This window comes from Malaya genurostris, chromosome 2, assembly GCF_030247185.1.
Source record: "Malaya genurostris strain Urasoe2022 chromosome 2, Malgen_1.1, whole genome shotgun sequence".
Taxonomy (NCBI): domain Eukaryota; kingdom Metazoa; phylum Arthropoda; class Insecta; order Diptera; family Culicidae; genus Malaya; species Malaya genurostris.
In genome coordinates this window covers 311,207,744-311,233,508 of record NC_080571.1, presented here as the reverse complement: position 1 = coordinate 311,233,508, position 25,765 = coordinate 311,207,744, and the positions used below count along the sequence as shown (strand labels likewise).

Here is a 25,765-nt window from a genome sequence, read left to right as displayed (position 1 = left end):
CGACTAGGTTCCATAAAAGTGGGGATAGTACACCACCTTGAGGACACCCACAGACACTCAGCTTTCTAATCTCTGGCCCGCCGAAGCGATGATCAAAGAAGTTGATTGCTAAGCATTGCGTGTATCCAGTAAGGGAAAAACCCAAGATATTCCGTTCACGACTGCAATGTTTAACCTCCTGCAGCCATTCAGCCATCGGCACGGAAATACACCTTGACTTAGGAGTTCCTATTTTTGTGGCCTTTTACGACATGGAATAGGAAACCAGTGGATCAATTCTTGGTAAAAAATAATTCCGCCGGATGCCACACGGCTTACCTGTTTGGTGGACTTATTAATACACTTTTCTAAAGAAATCGTCTAACTAAATCTTTACAATTTTGAGTCACAGGACTAATTCTGCATCAAATGATTGTAAATTATAAGTCTACGGAAGAACTAAAAAATTTTTGAAGAGGTTCTGGTTTTATCTGTGGTCAGAAGCGAGATAATCGTTCGTTGTCCCAATTAGTCGAAAAAACAAATGATCTGGAGTACCTTATTGCCGGATTCCTAATTCACGTTCCCTCTGTTGTAGGAGACTTCACAGTAAAACGTTCGGTCTTCAGAGCCTCTAAATTCGTATTTCAAAGTGATTACATGTGCGAGTTGTTTGAGATCAAGTAGATAACTTTATTTAATGTTATAATGTTTGAATGCTACATGTTTGGATATGAGAGGGACAAGGAGAACATTTTAATACTGTGCTCAAATAGCCACGCTGCTATTCATGGTGGATGCGGGATGGAAGTGACGCAACGAGTGTGCATTGACAGAAACGACCTGCACACAACTTTGTGAAACAACACTGCTTGTAATATAACCGAACATTTTCCATCTACTGTCAGCTAGCACTTACAGTCCATAGCAATAGCTAAAAGTTCGCATTCCAAAACACCTAAGTTCGAATCCGGTTTGTCTCCGCGGTAGTGTGGAGATTGCATGAAATCTTTTTTCTTGCTTGCGACTAGTATGGAGATTGCATACAATCTTTTTTCTTGCTTGTGAGTAATATCGCCTAAATGTATACTATCCCGGACCTTTTTTGGCTGTTCTATTTTTAGATTATGCTCGTGACGTGTCATTTCGATAAAATCTACATCACATTAAGTTTTCAATGTGCTTTCACTGAGAGCAAAACTAGTTTCCAGTTTGATGTCACACAGCATTTTTTTTGCTTTCAATTTTGATCTTTTAACCGTTAAAACGACCAAAACGATAACAAATTAAGTAATCGATATATACGAACAGCACAACATCAAATTAAGTTTTCTTTTTAATCTCACACTCTACTCGGGTCTCGAGTCCCTTCGAATCTCGGAGAGGGCTACGGCAAGGTGATGGACTCTCTTGTATCTTGTTCAATATTGCCTTGGAAGGTGTGATTCGACACGAGTGGCACTATCTTCCGAAATTCCGTACAACTTTTTGGCTTCGCTGACGATATTGATATTGTGACCTTGACGTAACCTTGATAAGATGACGGAAACCTACATCGAACTGAAAACTGAAGCTAGGCGCATCGAAATGGTCATTAATGCGCCAATAACAAAATACATGAGAGTAAGAGGCTCTAGAGAAGAAACACTATGCATCCCAGAAAACCATTTCGTACGTATATCGCAAGCTATAATCGCATTATGCGTTCTGTTATATGTTATAATAAAATCGCAGAGCATATTGCAAATATGGCCTATGCGTGCAAAAGTGGAGGCGATATACATGCAATTTCGAGAAATCAAAAGCTAGATGCGATATAGTAAAGCATTTAATGTGATTCAGTTTATCAGCTTCAGTGATTTTCTTTTGTAATGTATGCGATCATAAGTATATTTTTATTCAAGAGTCTATGCGATTCTAACCATACATCCTACTAATAAGCAAAAAATAACAACGAGCTTTTACGGATCGAGGCTCGAATCTGAAACTTGTGGATCGTTTACCGAGATTTTCTACTCTCATCCATACCATAGCTGTTGATAAGCCCGATTTCAGACAAATACATTCTTCTTTCATCTTACAGATGACTGAGTCACATCGCATATCTAAGCATAACTAAAATCTTACAGTGCGAAATAACTCGTTACGTTTTATGGTGTAAACTATCATTCACATTCACACATATGTGTTCACAGTATATCGTAGAAGATAAGGTTTGTAGAATTTCTTATTGTGAGGAAGTTCGTATTGTTTCACGAACAAGTCTGTTGTTTACACAAATATTCCATGATACTGAAAATTTTCAATTATCCTAACCATTTTTCAAACAAGTGTTCTTGAATTTTCAGTAAAACACTCCGTATTAGAATGCGACCAAATATTTTTATATTCAGCCAGTAAAGTTAGAATTGTGAGCCAATCGCATTGGATGCTAGGAATTATCATCTTGTGCGAGGGGTTTTACGTACAATCCCGATCAACAGAGAATAACAGGATTCTATCAAAATTATATGTGATCTTAATATTTATATCTCATTATGTTATAAATATGATTCCAAATCAGAAGCAAACATTCAGATTTTATTAAGATTATAACAAGTCCAGATATTATATTAAGGGTCGTTATATTTCAGGTAAAGCTATACTAGAGAATTGAAAAAATAGAGTTCAAAAACTTTTGTCGATCATGTTTTTGACTTACAACCCGAAAAATGCTATGCTTCAATAAGCAGTAACAAACATTTTTTTCTAATTTCACATACCTGAAGATGCTTTTGAAAACAATAATTTGATATTTGATTTTGAAATGACAGCCTAAATTTTAAATTTGAGAACGTTGCTAAGTAATTCCTACTTAAATTGTGAAATTTTGTTGTTCAAATATTAATTTGAAATTGGAAATAAATATTTTTCAAGATGATTTTGCGCTTTATCTCTTATGAACAAAGAAAGGTAAGGCAAAAGATTTAAAACTCGACTAATAAATATTGGAAATAGTGTTAAAAATGTTCATTCGACTCAGTTCATTGAATCCGCAATGTTTCCTAAGAAATGATTTTCACAAGCTTGGAGTAAAATGAATGCTTAAATTCTTCAATTTTATCGGTGGCCGATTTTTGTTTCCGAAAACACAGAGTGATAAGTGTTAAAAATTTCAAAATGTCTTCAAAAGTGACGCTACAATAAACGGAAAACAAAATCCAAACTGGGCTCAAAAACAAAATCTAAACTCAGCTCAATACTTTCTCGATTTATAGGTCGTTTAGTTGCAGATTGAAAATAGCGACTTTAGTTTAACAAACCCCGGATGTACTGAAAATAGAAAAAAAAAATCTTAAAAAAATCGATTTATGTTTAGTTCTTGCTGTACGTTATACTATGTTGAGCTGATGATTTTTTACGTAGTTCTAAATAAAAAACTTTGTTAATATTACATTGAAAAATGTTCACTAGTGGCGCTGATGATATCATCATGGCCTAACGCAAACTAAAGTAATATCGAATCACTTTCACAATTTTTGGATCAAAAATCAGTAAAATCGAAATGAGTTGGTTAGGTCATCAATTAATAAGATCTACGAATTACAGATATCGAATTTTGCCCGTTGTCATCTATATCATTGCATGAACATTTTATATTCATGAATCATACAAAAACGATTTATTGCACCATAATACTTTCGATTTGAAATGTTCAATCTATCCATATCTGATAAATTTATGATAGTCTCATTTCGTTATATTTTGATTACTTCCAATCCGGAACCATGAGCTGGGATTCGAAATTTGCAATGTAGAGTTTGAAGCAACCGACCCGCATTATGAGACTTTTCATTTGAATCATTTTTCTGTGAGTCAATTTAGGTAGATATCAAACAATCAAACCGGAATGAAAGTTCAATTTTGATGGTTTTTGAACAATACTTGCGTGGCTTCTGGCTGCGGATATAGCAAACTTATGTAACTAATAGGCAATTGGTTGATCGTCAATCATAAAAACTTGCTATTCGAATCGATGTTATATACACTTCTGATTTTCACTGACTTTCAAACGAATTTTTATTCTAATCTAAATTCACGAAAATCGATTCAGTCATCTCCGAGAAAACTAAGTGCACATTTTAATTAAATATACCTGCCAATCGACATACATACACGTACAGACAATTCACTACTTCAATTGAACGAGCGAACTGATTCGAATCGAAAGTCGGCCTTCTTTGTACAAAAAAGAAAAAACTGAAAAACTATCTGATTCTATAAGATAGTTTTGTTTCACTGAGTTTAATCATTTCCGTTCATTTACTACTATTCTTCAGCATAAAAAAAAGCTAGCTCATAGTTCTAAAATAGCCCCTTTGTTATTTCTATGCCGGTTGGAAGGAAACGACGAAAGAGAAGGAGAGCGACAGATTATTTTTGTAGCAATATGGACTTACACTAGTCATTATATGATGCCAATATATCCTCCCAACCTCAGTTGGTTCTCATGCCCCGATGCAATCGTAGCGTATGTTGGCAACTCAAAACTTCCCGGTTCGAAACCAGTCACTTAACTGTTCATATTTTTTTTATCGCAAATCAAATCGCCTAAAGTTATGCAATTTCATCTTACTTCGCGAAATCTATTTTTAGATTTGCACGATAAAGCCTTTCTCCCCAAAAAATGGGTAATAACAGCTGAAAAGTCGTACTAAATTTGTACCAAATTTAGATATAATATTGATATTAACATATCAAGGTTTGTAACATTTTTGTTATCACCTAGGTTAAATTGAGTTAAATTTTTTGTTATTTTAACTTTTAACGAGGCCAAGATTATGACTAATTTAGATAGAAAAAACAAAACAATCCCAGATACAATTTTGTTATCCCTTGTTGATCGGGATGCGATATAATTCAGACAAATTTTGGATATCATGTATAGCCAAACATTTATGGAAGTAATGCGAGTTCAGTTCTGTATACGGCGAAGTCGTTCAAACAATTATGCGATTGTGTGCTCATCGTCGCAATAAGCTTGTGCGATAGCATCATATGGGGAAAAATATGAACTTCAGTTATATGATTATGCGATGGTGATTATGAACAGCGTTTTAAACGATCTAATTCGTGCTACCTTATACGATTTGTGGTTCTCTGGGATCCTATCACGAATATTGATAGACGGTGACGATTTCGAGGTGGTTGACGAGTTTGTATATTTGGGCTCACTTGTGACCCCCGTTAATGACACCAGCAGAGGAATTTAGAGACGTATTTTGGCAGGGAATCGTTCGTACTTTGGACTCAGAAAAAACCCTTCGATCGAGAAAAAGTCCGGTTGTTCTTTATGGCCAGGCGACCTGGACTATGTTGGCAGAGGACCAACGCGCCCTTAGTGTTTCCGAAAGAAAGGTACTGAGGACCATCTATGGCAGAGTGCAGATGAAAGACGAAACGAGGAGACGGCGTATGAATCACGAATTGCAACAGCTGCTAGGAGAACCACACATCGTACGGACAGCTAAAATCGGACGTCTACGATGGGCTGGGCATGACATAAGGATGTCGGACGACAGCCCAGTGAAAATGGTTCTTGAATTTAATCCGACTGTTACAAAAAGAAGAGGAGCGCAGCGAGCAAGGTGGATCGATCAAGTGGAGGGAGATCTCTAAAGCATCCGTGCCTTGAGTGGCTGGCGACGAGCAGCCATGGACCGAGAGACGTATGCTTGATACTATAACTGTTAGGTAAGGTAAGTAAGGGTAACTTAAAATATTCCTGAACAGGATAGACATGTAATCAGACTAGGAACAGCATTGAAAAGTCATACATAATCTGCAGATGGTTCGGTCAGATCATTAAACCTGTTTTTAACTGAAAACATACCTGGAACTGCTATAAATAGACAAGTTAGCAAGTATGCGCCAAAAAAATATTTCATGTTTTGCTTAAAATAATGCAAATTGGAAACAAGATGGTGAGATCATTCCTTGAAAATAGTTCATCTTTTTCTATAATAACAATGCCTTATTATATTTCTCCTTATCAACAATCGGGATAGACTGAATTCCGTCGATTATCCGAAGAATGTTTAATCAATGAACCTTTTTACGATTATTAAGGATTTTTTTTTTCGGGTTGAATGTAGAGTTAAAGACGCGCATAAGATTATATCCGGGCAGATATTGTTTAACTAGGACGTATGAACAAAAATAAATAATTTGTTTATTGTATGAAGATATGAATTAAAGTATTAGGAGGATCTATTTGGTATTTCATTACTTTGGTAAGAGAGTAAATGTCGACATTACTTCATACAACGTTGCACAGATTATTACAACACACGATAAAATGTCAGTGTAATCTCAGTAGCTGGTTACCCAGAGCAATAAACATATGATAATATTCGAAAATTATCTAACAAACTATCCCTTCTTATGATGCAGGTGGAAAAGCAGACGATTTCTCGGTTTCTAGTAGCAACAGTCATCGAACTTATAATTCTTCACTCCTCAAGTAGATCTGCATTCGGACGTGTTTGGTGTTGGTATTGATCCATATGCAAGGATCAGTGCAGTATACACAATTTGCAGGCTCAATCGGTCTTGATCGATAACAAAGTAGCAACACACGGGCGATCTCTAATGCTAATTTAAGATTCCAACGTATAGAAAAAGAACGACGTGTACACCAGGAGCGATCACTTAAACTCTAGAGGTGATAAACAGGCGTTATTGTTTTCAAATTAGCTTTTGTGTGATTTTGATTCGTAAAGATCTGTATTTTCATCTTCTAATTCGTTGACATTCAGTAACAGCAGCAATTCATAGACAGTAGTGATGGGTAATACTACAACAAAAGGTTTTCCTAAAACCTTTCCCTTTGGACATATACTCACACGACTCATATGAATTGATATAACTCTATCAAATGATTTACCTTTCAAGAAATAATTGACATATCCAAAATGTGATGACTAACTAGTTACCTGGAAAGAAATAAATAAAATGTATTAGTAATCTAGAAAATCGGAAATATATGAGAACTAGAAGGAAACTTATCAATATGTTGCAATAGGACATATTGACAATACTGTTTTAAAATATGCTTCAAGGGTTTTTTCAACGTGATTTAAAACCGGAAATCACAAAAGGCACTGTTCATTATTTTTTGTAAAACATGAACCTTACTATGGAGGCTTAGGATAACCCCTATATTTTGCATGTTACATTTTGTTACAATCTTTAATACGTTCGGCCGGGTGATTGTTTCTGAATAGTCGAATCGACTATATCACAGAGTCTTCTGACTGGACTATCCGGTTGTTAGCTACACACACATCTACCATTACTATCTATTATTCATAAAAGGATAACAACACCATTTGCTGTTAGTTCTGGAGTTCCTCAAGGAAGTCATTTAGGACCGTTCATATTTTTACTCTATCTTAACGATCTCAACTTCACTGTAAAATGTTTCAAGCTATCATTCGCTGATGATTTCAAACTATATCATCTGATAAATGGTCTGGATGACGCATGCTTTCTACAAGCTCAACTTGATGCTTTCGCGAAATGGTGTCATGTCAACTATTGTTTGGTCACCTCATTACCAAACTGAAATCGATCGAGTTGAAGCTATTCAACGTATATTCATTAGATTCGCTCTTCGCAATCTACCATGGAGAGATCCATTTAACCTTCCAAGCTACGAAGATCGCTGCCGCCTTATTGACTTGGATCTGCTGTTTGTTCGAAGGAATGTTCACAAGGCCGTTTATAATACAATACAATCGCGTATCGGTTGTGCTGATCTCTTACGGTTGGTCAATTTCGACATTCATCTTCGCAGTCTTCGTTCACATCCGTTTCTTAGAATTCCAGCTGCTAGAACCAACTACGGGTATAAAGAGCCTTTTTCTAGTATGGGTCGTTTATTTAATAGTTACTCCGATGGTTTTGATTTTAATCTATCCCGAAATGCACTAAAGCGATTGTTCCGTGATTTCTTATCTATCTAGTTGTAGAGCCCGGGCAATTTTACAAGCAAATACTATACAGCTATTTGTAATGTAATTCAGTTTAATCGAAGTTTTATATTGTACCACATGTAAACTAACTAATTCGCTCGCCTAAATTAACCCGGTCGTTCTTTCCTTTTTTTCTGTCTTCCACCATTCATTTTGTTTTATCAAGAATTAGATCTAAACGCCGATTCTAACCCGGTCGTTTTTCTGTCATCTTACATCTTTTTGATAACTAATTAGATCTACATGCTGATTCTAACCCCGTTGTTCATTTGCACTCGTTTAGCATCCCCTCCGCCAACTCTTGTATACCATTTATCTATCCACTTTTCTCGTCTTTCTTACCTTTTTAGCAAGAGCACTATTACTAATCTGTTATGCGTGGCGTCTTCAACTAGTTATAGTGTTAAAAATTTTGTTTTAACTGTTAGTTTTAATTCTAGTGTGAAGCCTAAATGTATCTGTTGGATCATTGTAATCTGTTGATACAAATAATGAGGAGGTTTTATGCCTGCTGGAGAGAGAAATTGCCAAATTTCATCTCCAACGGGCTTTTCCCTGCTCCCAAATAAAAAAAAAAATAAATAAATAAATAAAAACTCTTACTTCTCAAAGTAATTTAGATAACTTTTTCTTTGTCGTAGCATCCAGCATATGAAGAACTTTAAATCTAATATAAATCCAATATGGTCTCAACGATTGGTATTTAATAGAACTGATTAGCTGATACAAATTATAAAAATACATATTATATTTTGCCCATGACCTCTTAACTATTTCATAACTATTGCACTACATAAAATTGGGTTAAAAATTAAATATATAAAGGGAAAAACTTCTTTGCCTATTTTTTATATTGATAAAATCGGTATATATTTGTAGAATATTAGAAAATTCTAAAAATCATTGGAAAAATTTATGATGACTGCATTTTGGACCCCCACTAACTTTAGCTAGAGCAGTTATTAGAATTGTTTGAACGCTTTAACTTTTTTGTACAATTTAATTATACTATATTAATTTAATGTCATTACATCTTTACCAGAGTCACTAAACTTTCACAGAAGTATTACCAACGTTATAATACAGATACGCATTTCGGAATGTTTTGTACATCCTCTTTCAGTGTACCGGTTTTATAAATTAAAGCAATAAGTTAAACTGTTAAAACCGATACACTGAAGAAGGATGTACAAAGCATTCCGATATACGCAGCTAAATAATAACGTTAATGATACTTCTCTGAAAGTTTAGTTTTTGTGAAGGTGTAGTGACGCGCAATGTAGGCAAATTATAATTCTTCTGAAGGCATGTGGCTAAAAAATCACACGGGTAAAAATTCATTGCCGGTACATGATTCAAAACCATGAAATCATGAATCATGTCTATCATGAATAATAAGTCATGAGTTCATGAGCAAAATGATTGCTATCATGAACAACAACACATCTTTCATGAAAATTTTCATGATATCAATCATTTTGCTTATAAAATTTCATGAGAAGGCATGTTTCATGATATCATGATTAAAAAGGCGGATGGGTAATGTCAGAGACATAACTGGATGTCGTGAATACGAAAACAACTGACATGTTCCTTAACACTAGTTGATAAATTGTATGAATATTGAATTTTCATATTTTTCGCAAAAACAAAAAAGGCTTTACTTCATCTCGATTACTGTGAATTTCACACAGCGAAAAGTGCACAAATCTAATCAAACAGTTCTAGATTTGCACTAAAACTGAGGTTTTTCACCTTCGATTTGCAAAGAAGAAATCCTAATAGTGCTTTTGAATTTTTAGAGCCATTAGAACGGCTGATTTTGTGTGATGCTCCCCACCGTTGTCCTCATTTCGTTGTTTTTTCACCAATGCAAACGACTAGCAGCTGTGACATAATTGCTCTTTTCGGAAGCGAAACGAGCTTTGTAAACGGCATACAATACATCCGCTCGCAATGGCGATAGAATCAAAACTGATCCAATTTTTGCTAAGAGGTTTCTTTTTACATGATTTCGTTTGTAGCTTTTTCACTAATGGGCGTTCCTAACGGCTATAAAAATAGCGGCATATAGAATTTTAATGTCGATTGTTTCATTTCGGATTTGCATTTCATTAAAAGAAACTATCAGGATGATGTACGGGATTGATTCCTGCCTTGCAGAAGGACCAAATTGTGGAACTCACTACGATATTAAACACTGTTCGGAACATTTTTCTCGAACGATTTGGTGTACAGCAGCATATATTTTGTTCTCTTCCTCAGAACGCGTTCTAATTGCCTGGTGAGACAGGTTTTTCAATAGTGTACTATTGAAATACTTCAATGCTGTTGCTATACAAGGTTAAGTTGAAAAATTTCGATTCTATTGGTAGTTAGATTATGTAAATTTTTTCACAGATCACTGATCTATGAGCTTTCAAAATACGAGAAAGGCAAACGCGCCTTATGAATTATCCTCTTTGGTACTCGTTTATACCAAACATTTCAGAAAAGTTTAATTTTAAATGGTTTGAGATTATGTCACACTACTGAAAATTTTATCATAAAATTGTGATCATATTTCATGGCATGTAGCAAAAATTATGTTGATACGTTAGATACAACAAGAGATATTCACGTTCAAAATCTTATCACTCTCTCAGAGGGTAAATTTCGAAAAGGCGCCCCATAGTAAAGTAAGTCGTATTCACGACAGAAATCATGGTACTGGTAATAGATTTTTATCCGTGTAATCTCAATCTATAGCTTGTTGGATAGCTATTACCGTGCGGAATCTATGTCAAAAACATATTCTGTTTTCAAGTTTAATTGTGACAGATATTGTCATAAAACTGAAAATTTTGAATAAAACTTAATATAACTCAAAAAGTAATCATTCTATCTAAAACCATTCAATAGCATTCAGGGTGACGAGGCAACCTATCGTTTTCGACTGGTTTTATCAAAATCGGTCCAATCATCTCTCAGATCTCGACCTTTTTGTAGACAACACACATACAGACGCACACATATAAACACACGACCATTTGTTCAGTTCTTCGAGCTGAATCGATTGGTATATGACACTCAGCCGTTTTTATTTACAAAAAAAATGGTAAAAAATTGACCCTTTACAAAAGATAGTCTTTAATTTTGGGAAAAAACTTTTCATGACAAAGTCTACTTGTCCAGAAAGTTTCATTCAAATCAGAGAAGGTGCAGCCAACTCCAAATCCGGTTTGGTGCGAAATTCGTCTATAGGGTTGTGGTGGACGGAAGCGAACACGAAATAAAAAACGAACCGTTCACGGGAGTTCAAACTGATTTTATATATTTCTTAGTTTGTCAGGAAAGCGTCCTTCTTTTCGCTCGAGGTTAATATAACTGCGGTGCGTTGTTCTCTCTGTGAGTGATTGTGTAACTGTCTCCGATAGACTCTCATTCTCTCTGTAGGTGCGCACACAACTCAAAGAGCGCAGGATAGGGATGATCATGAACTGCACCCCATAGGCGCCCCTCCAGTTACACCAGAAATCGGACACGGTGTCCGGATCGGGTAACGACTGTACGAGTGTCATCCGCTGGGTGATGCTCGATGTCCTGCTCGCATAAAAACGCTGGTTTAATTCTGTCTATTGAAATAGTTTGCTTTTTTCCAGAGATGATAACTTCGAAATGTTTGTTGTTACGGCTTATCACTTGATAAGGTCCCTCCTATGGCTGTTGTAGGGAACGACGGGCCGAATCAACACGGATGAATACGTGACTGCAAGCGTTGAGCGCACTGTGTCTGAATACTGAAGGCTTTGAATGGTGATTTGTTTTGGGTGCCCGCATGCCTGAGAAGTATTGATGAAGCTGCTGTGCGAAGTCCGTGCGATCGATGCTTGAAGATGGGGGGTCGAAAAACTCTCCTGGCAAGCGTAATGGTTGCCCGTAAACTAGTTCAGCAGTAGAACACTTTAAATCCTCGCGATACGCACTTCTCAGTCCCAAAAGTACCACCGGAAGCTCTTCGCTCCATTTGATTCCTTTCCGGCACATCAACGCCGCCTTTAAGGTTCGGTGAAAGCGTTCCACTATTCCATTTGCCTGAGGATGGTATGCCGTTGTGTGAATGTGATGTGACCCAAGGATGCAAAGAAGCTCACGGAACAAGTCGGACTCGAACTGACGTCCCTGATCTGATGTTACTGTTTCAGGCGAACCGAATCGCGCTATCCAACAGGAAGTCAATGCCTTGGCAACAGTAGGCGCTGTCATATCAGGTAGTGGAACTGCTTCTGGCCAACGCGTGAAGCGATCTATCATGGTCAGCACATAGCGGTTTCCGTTAGATGGCGGTAGCGGGCCAACCAGATCGATGTGTATGTGCTGAAATCGTGATTTAGGAGGGTCGAATGTTCCTAATGCCGAAATAGTGTGCCGATTTGTTTTCGACAGCTGACAATTAACACAGACTCGGACGAATCTATTGATGTCCCGATTCATGGATGCCCACACAAATCTGTCACATATCAACCTCCGCGTTGCTTTTGTACCGGGATGCGCCAGACCATGGAAATGTTGCATTATGCTAGTACGATGCTTTTCTGGAACGAAAGGGCGAGTACAATTATTTACGGAAACATCACAGTATACAGGGCGAGAATCACTGGGGATTCGAATGGGCTCTATCTTCAATGTTGATGACTTCAACAGCACTTTTAATTGCTCGTCGCTTTCCTGGTCTTCTGCGAGCGCCGAGAGATCGATGCCGGATAATGCTTCCACGTGGGACAGTGCATCGGCCACGATATTTTCAGTTCCATTTATGTGTCGAATGTCGGTTGTGAACAATGAGATGTATTTTAAATATCGCTCTTCGTGAGGGAGTCTACAAGACGAGTTTGTTGTCATGGCGTATGTGAGGGGCTTGTGGTCGGTGAAGATAACAAATTTGCGACCTTCCAAGAAATACCGAAAATATTTGACAGACATCTTCATAGCTGTTAGCTCGCGCCCGAATGTGGAGTAGTTCCTCTGCGGCGTCGAAAATTTTTCGGAATAAAAACCAAGTGGTTGCCACGCTGATCCAGATAGCTGCTGCAGTACTGCTCCGGCAGCCGTGTTCGACGCGTCGATCATGAGCGCCAGTTCTTTCTTTGAATCTGGGTAATGGAGGAGTGTAGTTTCTGCAAGTGAGTGCTTACAACGATCAAATGCCGCTAACGCTAAATCATTCCACAGTACATTCCTTTTGTCGTTCTTGCGGTTATCGGGAATCAGTTTTCGTAGCTCGAGCTGCATGTCTACCGCTCTGGGTATAAATCTTTTGTACACATTCACCAACGCTAGGAATCTACGGAGATCTTTAACTGTAGATGGTCTGGCATATTCGCTGATTGCTTGAACTTTGGACGGTAGTGGTTTTACACCCTCTTGGTTCACCACGTAGCCGAGGAATTCTACTTCAGGTTGCGCAAATTTGCTCTTTGCGACATTTATGACTAGCCCGTTTTCCTTCAGTCGTTCGAAGACCACTCGCACATGTTCTTTGTGCTCCTCTACGGTTGTTGACGCGATACAAATGTCATCGATGAACGAGACTACAAAATCTAGGTCCCCCAGTATTTTGTTCATGAACCGTTGAAATGTCTGACTGGCGTTGCACAGACCGAACTGCATCCTAGTGAATTCGAAGAGGCCGAACGGCGTTATCACCGCCGTCTTAGGAATATCTGCTTCCTCCACGGGGATCTGATGGTATGCTCGTTCTAGATCCAGAGTGGTGAAAATGTTTTTGCCTTGTAGAGAGTTAAGAATGTCGTGTACATGCGGTACGGGGTAGCGATCAGGAACAGTTGCTTTGTTCAAGCTGCGGTAATCGCCGACAAACCTAAACTGTCCGTTCTTTTTCATTACGCAGTGGAGTGGACTAGCCCAGCTGCTACTAGAAGGACGACAAATTCCGAGTTCGCTCATCAAGGCGAATTCCTCCTTAGCTGCTCTAAGTTTGTCCGGGTGCATTCGTCTGACTTTTGATGCAGCTGGCGGTCCTTTTGTTACGATGTGGTGTGTGACGCCATGTTCTGTTTTTGCTCGCAAGGTGGCTGGAAGTGTAATTTCCCGATACTTTTTCAAGAGTTCGTGGAATGGGTGATTCCAATTAACGGTGGTGATCGTGTGAACATCAGCTTTCGTTAATTCTCCGCTAGATCGCATATTCGTCTTAGGATCGATAAGGTTTCGGTTTTTTATGTCAATGAGTAGAGCAAAGTGAGCTAAGAAGTCGGCTCCGATTATTGCGTGGCTGACATCTGATACTAAAAAGTTCCATGTGAAACGCCTTCTTAGTCCAAGATCCGTAGTAATGAGCTTAGTCGAATATGTTTTGATTTCCGACCCGTTGGCTGCGTGTAGTGAAAACGGAATCGGCGTTGATTGCTTGTCTCGTTTTGAAGCAGGGACGATTGAGACGTCGGAGCCGGTGTCAATGAGATAGCGAATACCACTCGTCCTGTCATACAATTTCAGTCGTCGGCTTGAAAAAACGGTGCCCACCTCGGCCGACTCGGGTGGGTAAGCACTTAGTTTTTTGGTTGGTTATAATTGCACGGCTGCTTGCATCGTTCTGCATGTTTTCCGTACTTCCGATGGTACCAGCATACCTCTGATTCGCTTCTGGAGCGTGACGACGATCGACCACGACGACGATCGATATCCTGAGTCAGGCCAGGCTTGAATCGACGAAGTTCCGTGCTGAGCACCTCCAGTTGTTCCTTAATTTTTTGCATCTCTTCATTTGCCTCGGATTTAATAGATACGGCGGCTGTTTGCGGGGTTTCGGCCATTTTATCGGCCATTTCCGCTAGCTTGGCTAACGTTCCATCGCTGATGGTCAATACGGGTCGAATGTGGGCTGGCATCCGTTGCAGAAACAGCATTTTGAGGAGATCGTCGTTGACATTTAGTCCGTTTGCGAGTTCCTGCATCTTAGACAAAAGATGTGTAGGGCGCATGTCACCGAGATCGGACGATCCCAGTAACCGTTCAAACCGGGCTTGTGGAGAGAGAGCAAACCGTGCGATAAGCCTATCTTTGATGGCTTTGTATTTCTCCTGTAGTGGTGGATTTGCAACCAACTCGGCTATGTGACAGATTACCGAATGGTCCACTTTTGCGATGATGTGGTAAAATTTAGTTTCATCCTTCGTGACGTTGCCTAAGACAAACTGCGCTTCCGCCTGTGCGAACCACATTTCTGGATCCGTCTTCCAGAATTCCGGAAGTTTTACTGAAACCGCGGCAGTGCGAGGAGTGTCGTTTTCCTCTTCTGACATGGTTGAACAATAAAGATTGGGTGCCGGAACGCGCCGATTGAAACGGAGGTGAGGTTAAGTTGCCGGATCGGGCCGAAGAAAACCGGAATCGAAATATCGCGAAAATGCGCACTCGTACGATACTTGCAAAATCACGTCGGGGTCACCAACTGTGGTGGACGGAAGCGAACACGAAATAAAAAACGAACCGTTCACGGGAGTTCAAACTGATTTTATATATTTCTTAGTTTGTCAGGAAAGCATCCTTCTTTTCGCTCGAGGTTAATATAACTGCGGTGCGTTGTTCTCTCTGTGAGTGATTGTGTAACTGTCTCCGATAGACTCTCATTCTCTCTGTAGGTGCGCACACAACTCAAAGAGCGCAGGATAGGGATGATCATGAACTGCACCCCATAGGGTCTTCATTTGAATCGTAGCCAGTGGAAATCAGTCCAGCAGTCCCTGAGAAATAGATTTGAGTTTCGTTTCGGTGCTACCTACAAGTTCTTAGGGAGCTTCCGGAAACGAAACCCTTGGATTGGTGCAGCTACAGTGAGCTTGTTCTGAAAACAACTATCGATGCTGGAAATAATTACTTACCCAAGAATTGTAATTCCAAAGTCGGTTCTCGGTTCCGAACAAAGTACTACAGCAATCTAGAAGACCATAAGACCTCAATTTGAATATAAGATTGTGAAAATCAGCCTAGATATTTCCAATGGAAGTCGAATTCGGGTGAATTTCAATACCATGCTATGGAATCATAAGACATTTAATTTAGCTCAGGCCTTCACATTCAAATACCTCGGAGTCTGGTTCGATTCCAAAGGTACCTGGGGATGTCACATTAGGTATCTGAAACGAAAATGCCAAAAAAAAATCAACTTTCTCCGTACAGTGACCGGGACTTGGTGGGGAGCTCACCCAATAGATCTTATAAGGCGTCAAGAGGCACTTATCAGCTGGCAAACCTTCTGGAATGATGGATATCTAGGACGGTGGTTACATTCCATTATACCGCAGGTATCGACGAAAGCTTGGTTCCGAGGGTTGGATGTGAACCGGGACTTTATTCACACAATGTCAAGACTTATGTCCAACCACTCTTTGCTCAAAGCGCATCTTCATCGTGTTGGCCTTAGTGAGAGTAATCTTTGCGTTTGCGGAGACGGTTATCATGACATCGAGCATGTTGTTTGGGTGTGCTCCGAGTATTGCGACGTCAGACTCCAGCTAATTGATTCCCTTCGGGCCCGAGGTAGACCACCTTATGTTCCAGTCCGTGACGTTTTAGCAACCCGAGATCTCCTTTACATGACCTACCTCTATAACTTCCTCAAAGCTATAAACGTGCAAATCTAGTGCCCTCTCTTTCTCTTTCTTTCTTCTACAGTGGTCCTACCCCAAACGAACTAAACACTGGTCAAGCTGAATTGCTGGAAACCGTCCATAAATGACACACCAACATCAAAGTACACCAACAAAGCATCCGAGTTTAGTATAGTCTCTTCCTCGTTACAATCTGGAGAACGTCGAGAATCCGGAAATGCAAAGGGTGTTTGAAGCATGCAAGCAATTAATGAATGATTTGTAATATCAAATTATGTTCAAAATCAACACAGTATAGGTCCCACCCTCCTGACACTCCTTTACTAACTCTAGGGGAACAGGTCGCCCCATAATACGGCTTCCACTGTTTTCCACCTAACAACAAGACAATCGGCCACGTTAAGCTAACGCAAATCAGCCCAATAAAAATTTTATTATAAAAAAAAGACATTTAATTTGAATCTAAGAATCGGTTAAGCCATCTGTGGATAAATTTACTGTTCTTTTTTTACATTTTTTACTCATTTTACCCCGCACTATTCTGGAAGTGTAATGCAAATTATAATCAAAAAATCAATTGAATATTTTTACCGGTTTGTACATTCTGTCTTGTAAGTTCAGAACCGGAAGCCAGATCCGGATTAAATTTAATTGTGTTCTATGGGACTGAAAGGCCTATCATATGAATGTAAGTTTCTGTAAATTGGTTAAACTTGCTTGAGCTATCAACGAGATAATCAATTGCATATTTTGTTCTATACACACATTTATACTGACATTTCACCGCTATCTTCATAACGATAAATTTAGCTTGAATGGTCACGTTGTAGTCAGGATAAGAACATAACTTTATCGAGGGTGCTAAATAAACATGCGCATAGTTTGATGAAGTATCTTCTGGAATGTATAGAAAAAGTTTGAACATTTGAGCTATATCATTGAAATTATACTTCTCTTTATATTACATTTCATTCTATCATTAAACTACCGTGATAAGAATGTTTTTCATTGGGCTTTGATATAAGGCACAAACTAAGCTAGAGACGATTTTCCGTCATTGAAAATGACATGTGGTTTGATACGAAGTCCTTTCCTAAAATTATGGGAGGAGTAAGAAATACTGGCATGTGGATTTCAACCGAATTGAAGGCGTTTTTACTATCAGCCTCCAGATTATTATCATATTTAGTATATACACTCATACCCTTCTCTACAGTCTAGCTAACATGCCACAAGTCATTTTTCACATTTGAAACCAGATAAATATCATCGTTTTTTTTTGGTTCCATTTCAACATTATCAAACATATCGTAAAAACTTTTCGCTCGTATAATGCTTATCACATATTGATACTTTTTCAATTTTTGCAAACACCATCGCCACAAAAAAACGTTAGCATCGAAATTTCACAGAATACAACAAAGTGAAGATAGACAAAAAACGGTCGATGCCATCGAATGATATTCGATTTGTGCCAACGCCATCATCATCATCATGTACGTCGACGCAGCATCGATAATCTTGTCATACTTTGAAACAGTATCACTCTGATCCGAAGTGTGCTGAAATCCGCTCCACTGCCTCCGTTCCAGTGGAACCGACCGTGTCTTTTGGTTGACTGTTGCTACTGCTCTGCCATAAGTGATTCATATGGCATGGCATATTGCATCAGAGCAAAACTCGGTGAAGCATAACTAACACAGGATGACAGCTCAAAAGTGAGTGCATGGCGTCTCGCGAATTATACCATCATCATCATCAGCAAAGCAGATTCTTTGCTGGCTTGAATGAACCAAGGCGAAACCGAAAGTACAATACGCGGTGAATCGATATGTGCGGGATTTCTGAGACGATCAAGGCAAAACGGACAGCACCGGGAATGCACCAACCGATGTCTGATGGCTGCAGTGTTTCGAAAGATAAATTTATAACCCTTTCAACCTTTTATATGCATAAACATTTGCAATTTCAGCGACATATGCCGTATTTCCCAACCCGCACCGTGCATCACCGAACACAATGGCACTATTGTCATCGTCACAGTGTGCTCGCGATCATCAACATTTCAATCCTTTTCAATTCAATGGTAAGTGAAACCGATATAATTCCATTAATATTAACAATTTATTCATATCTACTCAAGGTGTTTGAAAAAGCGGTTGCGGGGAGTCGGGGAGCATCGTGTCGATGTTGACGTTTCGAATTTTTGGTGTTTAAGCTTGCTTTAATTTCGAAAAAGCACAACAATTTATGTCCGAAGGACAGCTCTTTAGAGACCAGGTAGTTTCGTTGCGATACTGAGTTTAAATTGCACTAACTTGCCAACTGAGTTCAAACACAAATTATCATATTTCGGGAAAAAATTAATATCAAGCGAACAAACGGAATAGTCACAAAATTCATGATATCAACCCATTTTTCATTTGGAACTAGATCGGAGACCAGATGGGAGAACAAAAACAACAACCAGCGGTAGCTGAACGTAGGATAGAATTTTACTGAACCAAACTACACACGATGACTCATGGTAACCCACTTAAGCTAGTGCGCTTGCTGCACTCTACTTGTACATAATCCCGACAAGCATGAGACGATGCAAGTAGCAAAATTGGATTGCGTCACATTCTGCATCCTACCGACTGTCGGCACACTGTGACAGGACTAGTTTGTCATTATTGAACTGATGTGTGCACTGTTAGGAGATAATGCTTCAGCACATATAACTTTGAATAACGAAACCCTATTAGAGAAGTTAATTAGATTCCATACTCGTAGAAAGGAAAATATGTTTGGCAAATTAAACGAATTAATGTGGAAAAATCACGCACAAAGCCAGCTTTGGTCCGTTCACCAGGTCAGAATCGAGCTAAATGCATACATAGACAGTCACTGTCACCGTTACTGGGACAGCAAAACCAGAGATCGCCCATCGCCGCCATCCATGGCTGCGGAGGAGTCAGCTTTAATTAAAATTTAATTGCTTTCTTGTCCTGAGGAGACAAGTTTTCCATTTTGCGAAGGTGCAGTGATCAGTCATACGGCAAAATTACCAGCACAGTCCACAGCCATGAAGGCAGCGCTCTGATTGGGTATGTTGTTGAGCACTAATCCTCTTTGCGAAACGCGATGCCAATCCAGGAATGGTCCTGGAGCAGATTGGTGTTGATGCCATTGAATTGAAATTCAGGAACTGAATTCATGAAAATAAGGCTTTAATTGGAACCATCCGATACTGGTCGAAAACGTTCAATCGTGATGCGATTATGATGTTGTACCATATTAAATGACTGAAACAATGCTGTACACCGTTGGAAATGTTATACAACATGTGCTCAATTATCCCTAAAAACTTTTCATTGCTTGCTTTTACGTTTCGTCTTAGACTAATCAGTGCGTAGCAGTTCATGTTGAACTGCTACCTCCGACCTGACGGTTCAACATAAACCGCTAGGCAGAAGGAAAGTTAATGCTATTTGCAAAACACTTCTTTTATATTACACCATAAACTGCTACGCACTGATGAGTCTAAGACGAAACGTAAAATCAAATGAAATTGGTTATGTGCACCTAGCATAAATTTAGGGTGTAAAAACACTTTACCTCTTAAACTCAAACAAATATATAAATACCATACGATTGATCTGATATTGCATTTATTGTGAAACATAGGATGTTTTGTTTTGTTGGTCAAGAGGAAACTATTCAATCTATCATTGAACCACATTTTATTTTTGCATGAAATCAATTTACAATAAATTAAAGACAACAACCTGTTTTAATCCCCCTAGTGGTGTAATGATGTCTTTCTCATATCAATCATTCTATCAATTTTTTTTTCAATTCTCGAAGGTATAATTGGAATCGCTTTGTTTGTCCGTCTACTGATAATGACTACCGATTGGGGCAGTTTTGATGTTGATTTAGACTTTTTTTGACGTTTTTTGTTCCGCCTCTTTAAGTGATGCTATAAAAATTCCGGAACCGGACGTGGGATTCAGGTGAAATTCAAAAGTTTTGTAAAGAATCATAAAACCATCAGTTTGAATCCTAGATTGTAAAAATCGGTCAAACCATCGCTGAGAAAATTGAGTGAGATCATGTTGGGAAAAGATGACCACTATGCCTCCGGAATCGGAAATCGGGAACCATGATCCTCGGAATCCGTATTTTTTGGCCGTCTACTGATTATAACTATCGAAAGGAGTAGTTTTGAGGCCACTTTAGAAAATTTGTCAAGTGTTTGTTTCGCCCTGTTAGGTGATGGTATAAAATTTTAACACACTTTACCCTACACTCCAAAAAAATTGAATTTTACAGGTGACTTAATCCCTCATATGATGTAATTCATAAAGACCTAATTTGTAACATGACTGAAGATTTTATTTGTAATGACTTAATGTTAGATGAGCTTGAATTTTACTGGTTTCGACTGTAACTTGCGTTCTACTAGCAGGTGCGACTGTATGAATTTAAATGCACCTTTTACCGGCCAAGCAGATGCGAACTTACGATCCAATGATTTTCGGTTCAAGTCGCGGTGAGTTGCTACAGAATTCTCTTTTTTTATTTCAATGAATTTCATGTCATGGAATTTTAGACACAATATTAAATGTTCTTCCACGTAAATTTGCGTGAACTGCGACGCTCCATTTATGTGTATCTAATAAGATGTACAAATTTTTAAGTGTGTAATTATGCGTAATATACAACAAGAAATATTCACGATGGAATATTTAACACACTCTCAGAGGGTAAATCTTGAAAAGGCGCCCCAAGGTAATTCACGACAAAATCGGTTGACCGGTAGAAATTCGAGTGCACTTTTTTCATATTTTTGCACATTTTACCCTGTTACTCCCGAGCCGAAAGATCGATCTGGATAATATTCAATAACAGGCTATGGGACCAAGAAACTTTTTATTAGAATTTAAGATTATGAAAACCGGCTCAGCCGTTTCTAAGAAATTGGAGTGATTTCCGATTTGGAGTACACGATAGCCTTTTTTCGATACTTCCGCAATCTGAAACGAAGATCCGGTACTCCCAAAATCAATGTATTTGATCATCAACCAACTAAACATGTCCAATTCAAGAATTATACGGCTATTTGAATGTGTTTTATTGAATTTTCCGTGTCATGTATAAAAATCCCTGAAAACGATTTTTTTTACCTATTAGTCTGTAATTCTGGAACCAAAAGTCGTATCCGGATGAAATTTTGTGATATTATATGGGGTTGTAAGACCATTTGTTTGAACCTAGGTTAGTGAAAATTGGATGAGCGGTCTCTGAGAAAATCGATTGCACGTTCTTAGTTTATTTTGCACATCTTACCCCGTAACTCCCGAACCGGAAGTCGGATCCAAATGAAATTCAATAGCAACTTATGGAACTACAAGGCCTTTAATTTGAATCTTAGTTGAAAAAAATCAGTTGAGCGGTCTCTGCGAAAATCGAATGCACTCTTTATTCATTTTTTGCACGGAAAGACCGAAATCAGCATTTTGCCGAAAAAATTAGTTTCTGATTTTAGTTAGTTATTTTTTGAGACAACTAAAAAAATCTTACTTTTGCTAATTTAGATTTTTTAATTCTCATTCCCTTAAAAATGATAAAATATTTGTTGAAATGGCTATTTTTTTAGTTGATTTCACCAATTAAACGTGCTGTCATTTCTTTGCTAAAGCACACTTCATTTCCATTCAACTAATTTTCTAGTTGAATTTGAGAAATAGAACGTTGTTTTCAACCAACATAAACGGTTGAATTGGTTTCTGCAATTTGCAGCTATATGGCGCACTGTCACCAAAAAAACGTTAATACCGTAATGACTACTAGCCACTAGATGGCACTCTACTACCGAAAAAAATTTCAGTCGCAGTTGTCTTTTCTATATTGGCAGGTATAAATACGATGTTGTATTGGAGAAAAAGACATAAACGAAACATAGACTTCTTTTTGACAATTTTTCTTCTAAATAGCTGTTTTCTTCAGTTGACTTCGCGAAATCGACTCACTCACTGAAAACTTTGAGCACTCGGAAAACGAAAACCGAATACAAGTAGTACACCGGACGGCGTAGCCCGGAAGATTGGAAGATACAAAAAACATCATTTTACATGTACAATTAGAGTGCAACATCCGAAACTCACTTCACTGTTCCGCGTAAAAACATTATTACGCACAATCGCTTCAAATGCGCACAAATTCTGAATAAATACACTTTCCACTAAGTGTTTACGTCATTTTTACAAATCGATATATCGATAACACATGCGAAATATGGATATATCGTAACACATGCGAAAAACATCAAAACAATTTGCAAGCAGTTTCAACAAGACTGTCCTTTTTAGCTTTTTAATGGATTGTTTTGCTTTGACACTTCTCATGAGTTTTAGGCAAATAAACTTTTTAATAAGACCAATTCCATTTTTATTTTCTTTGTGCTGTCCTTCAGTAATGATGGTGATAGATAAATAGAATCAAATTTTCTGATTTTAATAACAAAATTAGTTGTCAATGAGAATTTCGTGTTGGATTGAAATATTGCAGGTTTGTGTCCAGGATATTCGCCAACTAAACACATTCTCTAAAAATAAGAGTTTTTTTTTCAGCAAAGTAAATTCTCAATTTTAATAAATTTCATAGTTATTTTGGAAATTTTGTTGTTAAAATCAACTAATTCAAAAACAGTACTACGAATTAGGTGCAGAGCTGATTTCGGTCGTTCCGTGAGCACATTTTACCTCGTAACTCCCGAACCGGAAGACACACACACATACATTTGCTCAGCTCGTCGAGCTGAGTTGAATGGTATATGACAGTCGACCCTTCGGGCCGTGGTTAAAAAGTCGGGCATCCTTCCTGTATGAGAAAAGCAAAAAATATTAAATAACAACAACATTGACAACATTAACAACATTAATATTTTATCTACATGTTTTTTTAAAATTTGATATTTTTTCGTAGCAAACGTTTCTAAACGAACGTTTTACATAAGTCCTTGTTTAAATCGCCTTAATTTGCAAAGTGGTTCGAAATTTTTCTACGATTTTTCAAAATGACAAAATTGAACACATTTTTATACTTCCTATAACTTTGACATAAAATCGAATATTAAAATTCGGTAAATTTTAAACCTTTAAAAAAATCGTATGAAGAGATGAGTTATGACATCAAAATATGGTTCGAAATTCACCACTTTCTTCTACTATGAACACTACCCGATCAGAAGAAAATAGTTAAATCACACCTTATTATGTCCTTGTTTCCGACTAGCAAAAGAGCTAGATGAGATATTCGTGAGACTGAATTAATAGTTAAAATAGCTAAACAGAATACTTAGAATTATCATCCACATGGGCAGAGTAATATCCAACGGAGGTATTTCCAATATTGTGAAGACGGTACGACCACTTTGTTGCAATTTATTGAAAGATGGCTTTTTGGTCAAGTGTTGCTTCACAAAATATTTATTTTACGTTAAAAGCCGACGTTTCGAAGTAATATCCCTTCATCTTCAGGACAAGAACGACAACAAATATTTTTCGTCAAGTGGATAGAAGCATTGAAAATGATCGAAAACGGAAAGTGACTGTTGTCGAATAACCGTTCCCATCGTTTTCGCCCTGAAGGTGAAAGGTTCCTTCGAAACGTCGGCTTTAAGCGCAAAATAAATATTTTGTGAAGCAACACTGGACCAAAAAACCATCTTTCAACAGGTATTTCCAATACCAAAACAAGAGCACAGTAACAAATGTAGAATACAGTGATTAAACCTAAAATTTATTTGAATTATATTTAAGCAAATATGATTGACGGTTTGAAAAAGTATATTTATATTGTTGATGTGCACCAAATGCGTGATACAATAAAATAAAATGATGAATAACTATTTTATTAAGATTGTACATTGTACATGAATATCACAGAAAATTTGGTTTTTTCTTGCATTTTTACTAAATTTACTACGAATTTCTAAACTTATCTAGAAATTATCAAAACTTCCTAACAATTTATTAAATACGTTGTCCTTTTACCTATATAAATTATATCTCTAAATTGTGAAATAATAGCAAAACAAGCTATAATACCAAATTGAAGCATTGTTTTGCCATTTCAATAATAAAATAATGTCTAAATAAGCAATGAAAGCAAAAAGAACTATTACTTAGATAGAGGTTTGCTATCACTTTTTATTCGGGTAGCATGCCTTTTTTGTTGGTTTAGGTAATTTTCTCATAAATGATACAAAAATTAGATTTACTCGAAACTTGGTAGAAAAATTCATCACGTTTGCTTTTGATGTAGTCAGATACATATCAGTCCCACTGTTCAACTGGACGAGTATAAAAATAAGAACCCTGGTCAAAACATTAAAATTCCTGCTTATGTGCGAAATAAGACAAATGGTTTTACACAATTAGTCGTTAGCAGACGTATGTATCTCTGTGGTCATGGCTCAACTAGGAACCGTAACCCAAGTCAAGAAATAGAAATTTGCATCCCACTTGAAGGTTAACCATTAGTAAGCCGACCCGACCGATTCAACTTCGAGTTTTTCTTCTTCGTTTAATGACTGAGCTGCTCATGTGTGCATGTTCAGCTAATCCTATCCGAAAAATAAAAAATAAATCTCGGATCGGTCGTGTCGGCCTAGTGCGGCTTGACCTTTATTCAACTGGTTCTTTTCATCGTAGAAAAATGCGATTAAATCAATTCAATGGCGAATGTGCCTTTTCGTCAGATCAATGCAGTTTACTCTGAACCAGTGTCAATATTTTTCAGCAAACCAAAACCAAAAAATCGATCCATTCAAACACTAGACTACGGAATACATACAGATCAAATAAGCATTCAATTATATGATAAATATAGACTTCCAATTATGTATTGAAAAGTCTCGAGAATCTTAAATTTCATCGAATTTATTCTCGTCGAGGTTATATTCAATACACAATACTTATTTTCATCGTGGCGAATGATGAGTTCGTGTTTCCCGTACCAAAAGAAACATATTGTTTCACTGAACAGAAATCTACAATAACGATGATTTCATCTTTCACTGAACAATTTAATTCAGTTGCCGTGTTAATAAATCACTACCGGCACCGACGTGGTATGTCATGTTCGATTGTTATGCTGCGATTGTTTTCG

General features: G+C 37.8%; 2 protein-coding genes across 6 annotated transcripts in view; both read right to left on the bottom strand.

Annotated features, from left to right (window-relative positions):
* Positions 1 to 25,765, bottom strand: part of LOC131431109 (neural-cadherin-like) — a 1,211,689-nt gene that overhangs the window by 1,133,140 nt on the left and 52,784 nt on the right. The gene's annotated exons all lie outside the window — the stretch shown is intronic.
* LOC131431111 (uncharacterized) lies at positions 14,542 to 18,220 on the bottom strand. Of its 4 annotated transcripts, none has more exons than XM_058596623.1 (4): positions 17,372 to 18,220; positions 16,202 to 16,799; positions 15,878 to 16,132; positions 14,542 to 15,809 (listed from the first exon to the last, which is right to left on the bottom strand). In XM_058596623.1, exon 4 carries the CDS (start codon positions 15,296 to 15,298, stop codon positions 14,546 to 14,548), a length of 753 nt encoding a protein of 250 aa, XP_058452606.1. In that variant the 5' UTR covers positions 15,299 to 15,809; positions 15,878 to 16,132; positions 16,202 to 16,799; positions 17,372 to 18,220; the 3' UTR covers positions 14,542 to 14,545. The 4 variants fall into 4 exon arrangements, with proteins under 4 accessions (XP_058452606.1, XP_058452604.1, XP_058452605.1 ...); XM_058596621.1 differs by having other exon boundaries at positions 16,202 to 17,503; positions 17,572 to 18,220; XM_058596622.1 differs by having other exon boundaries at positions 16,202 to 17,699; positions 17,811 to 18,220.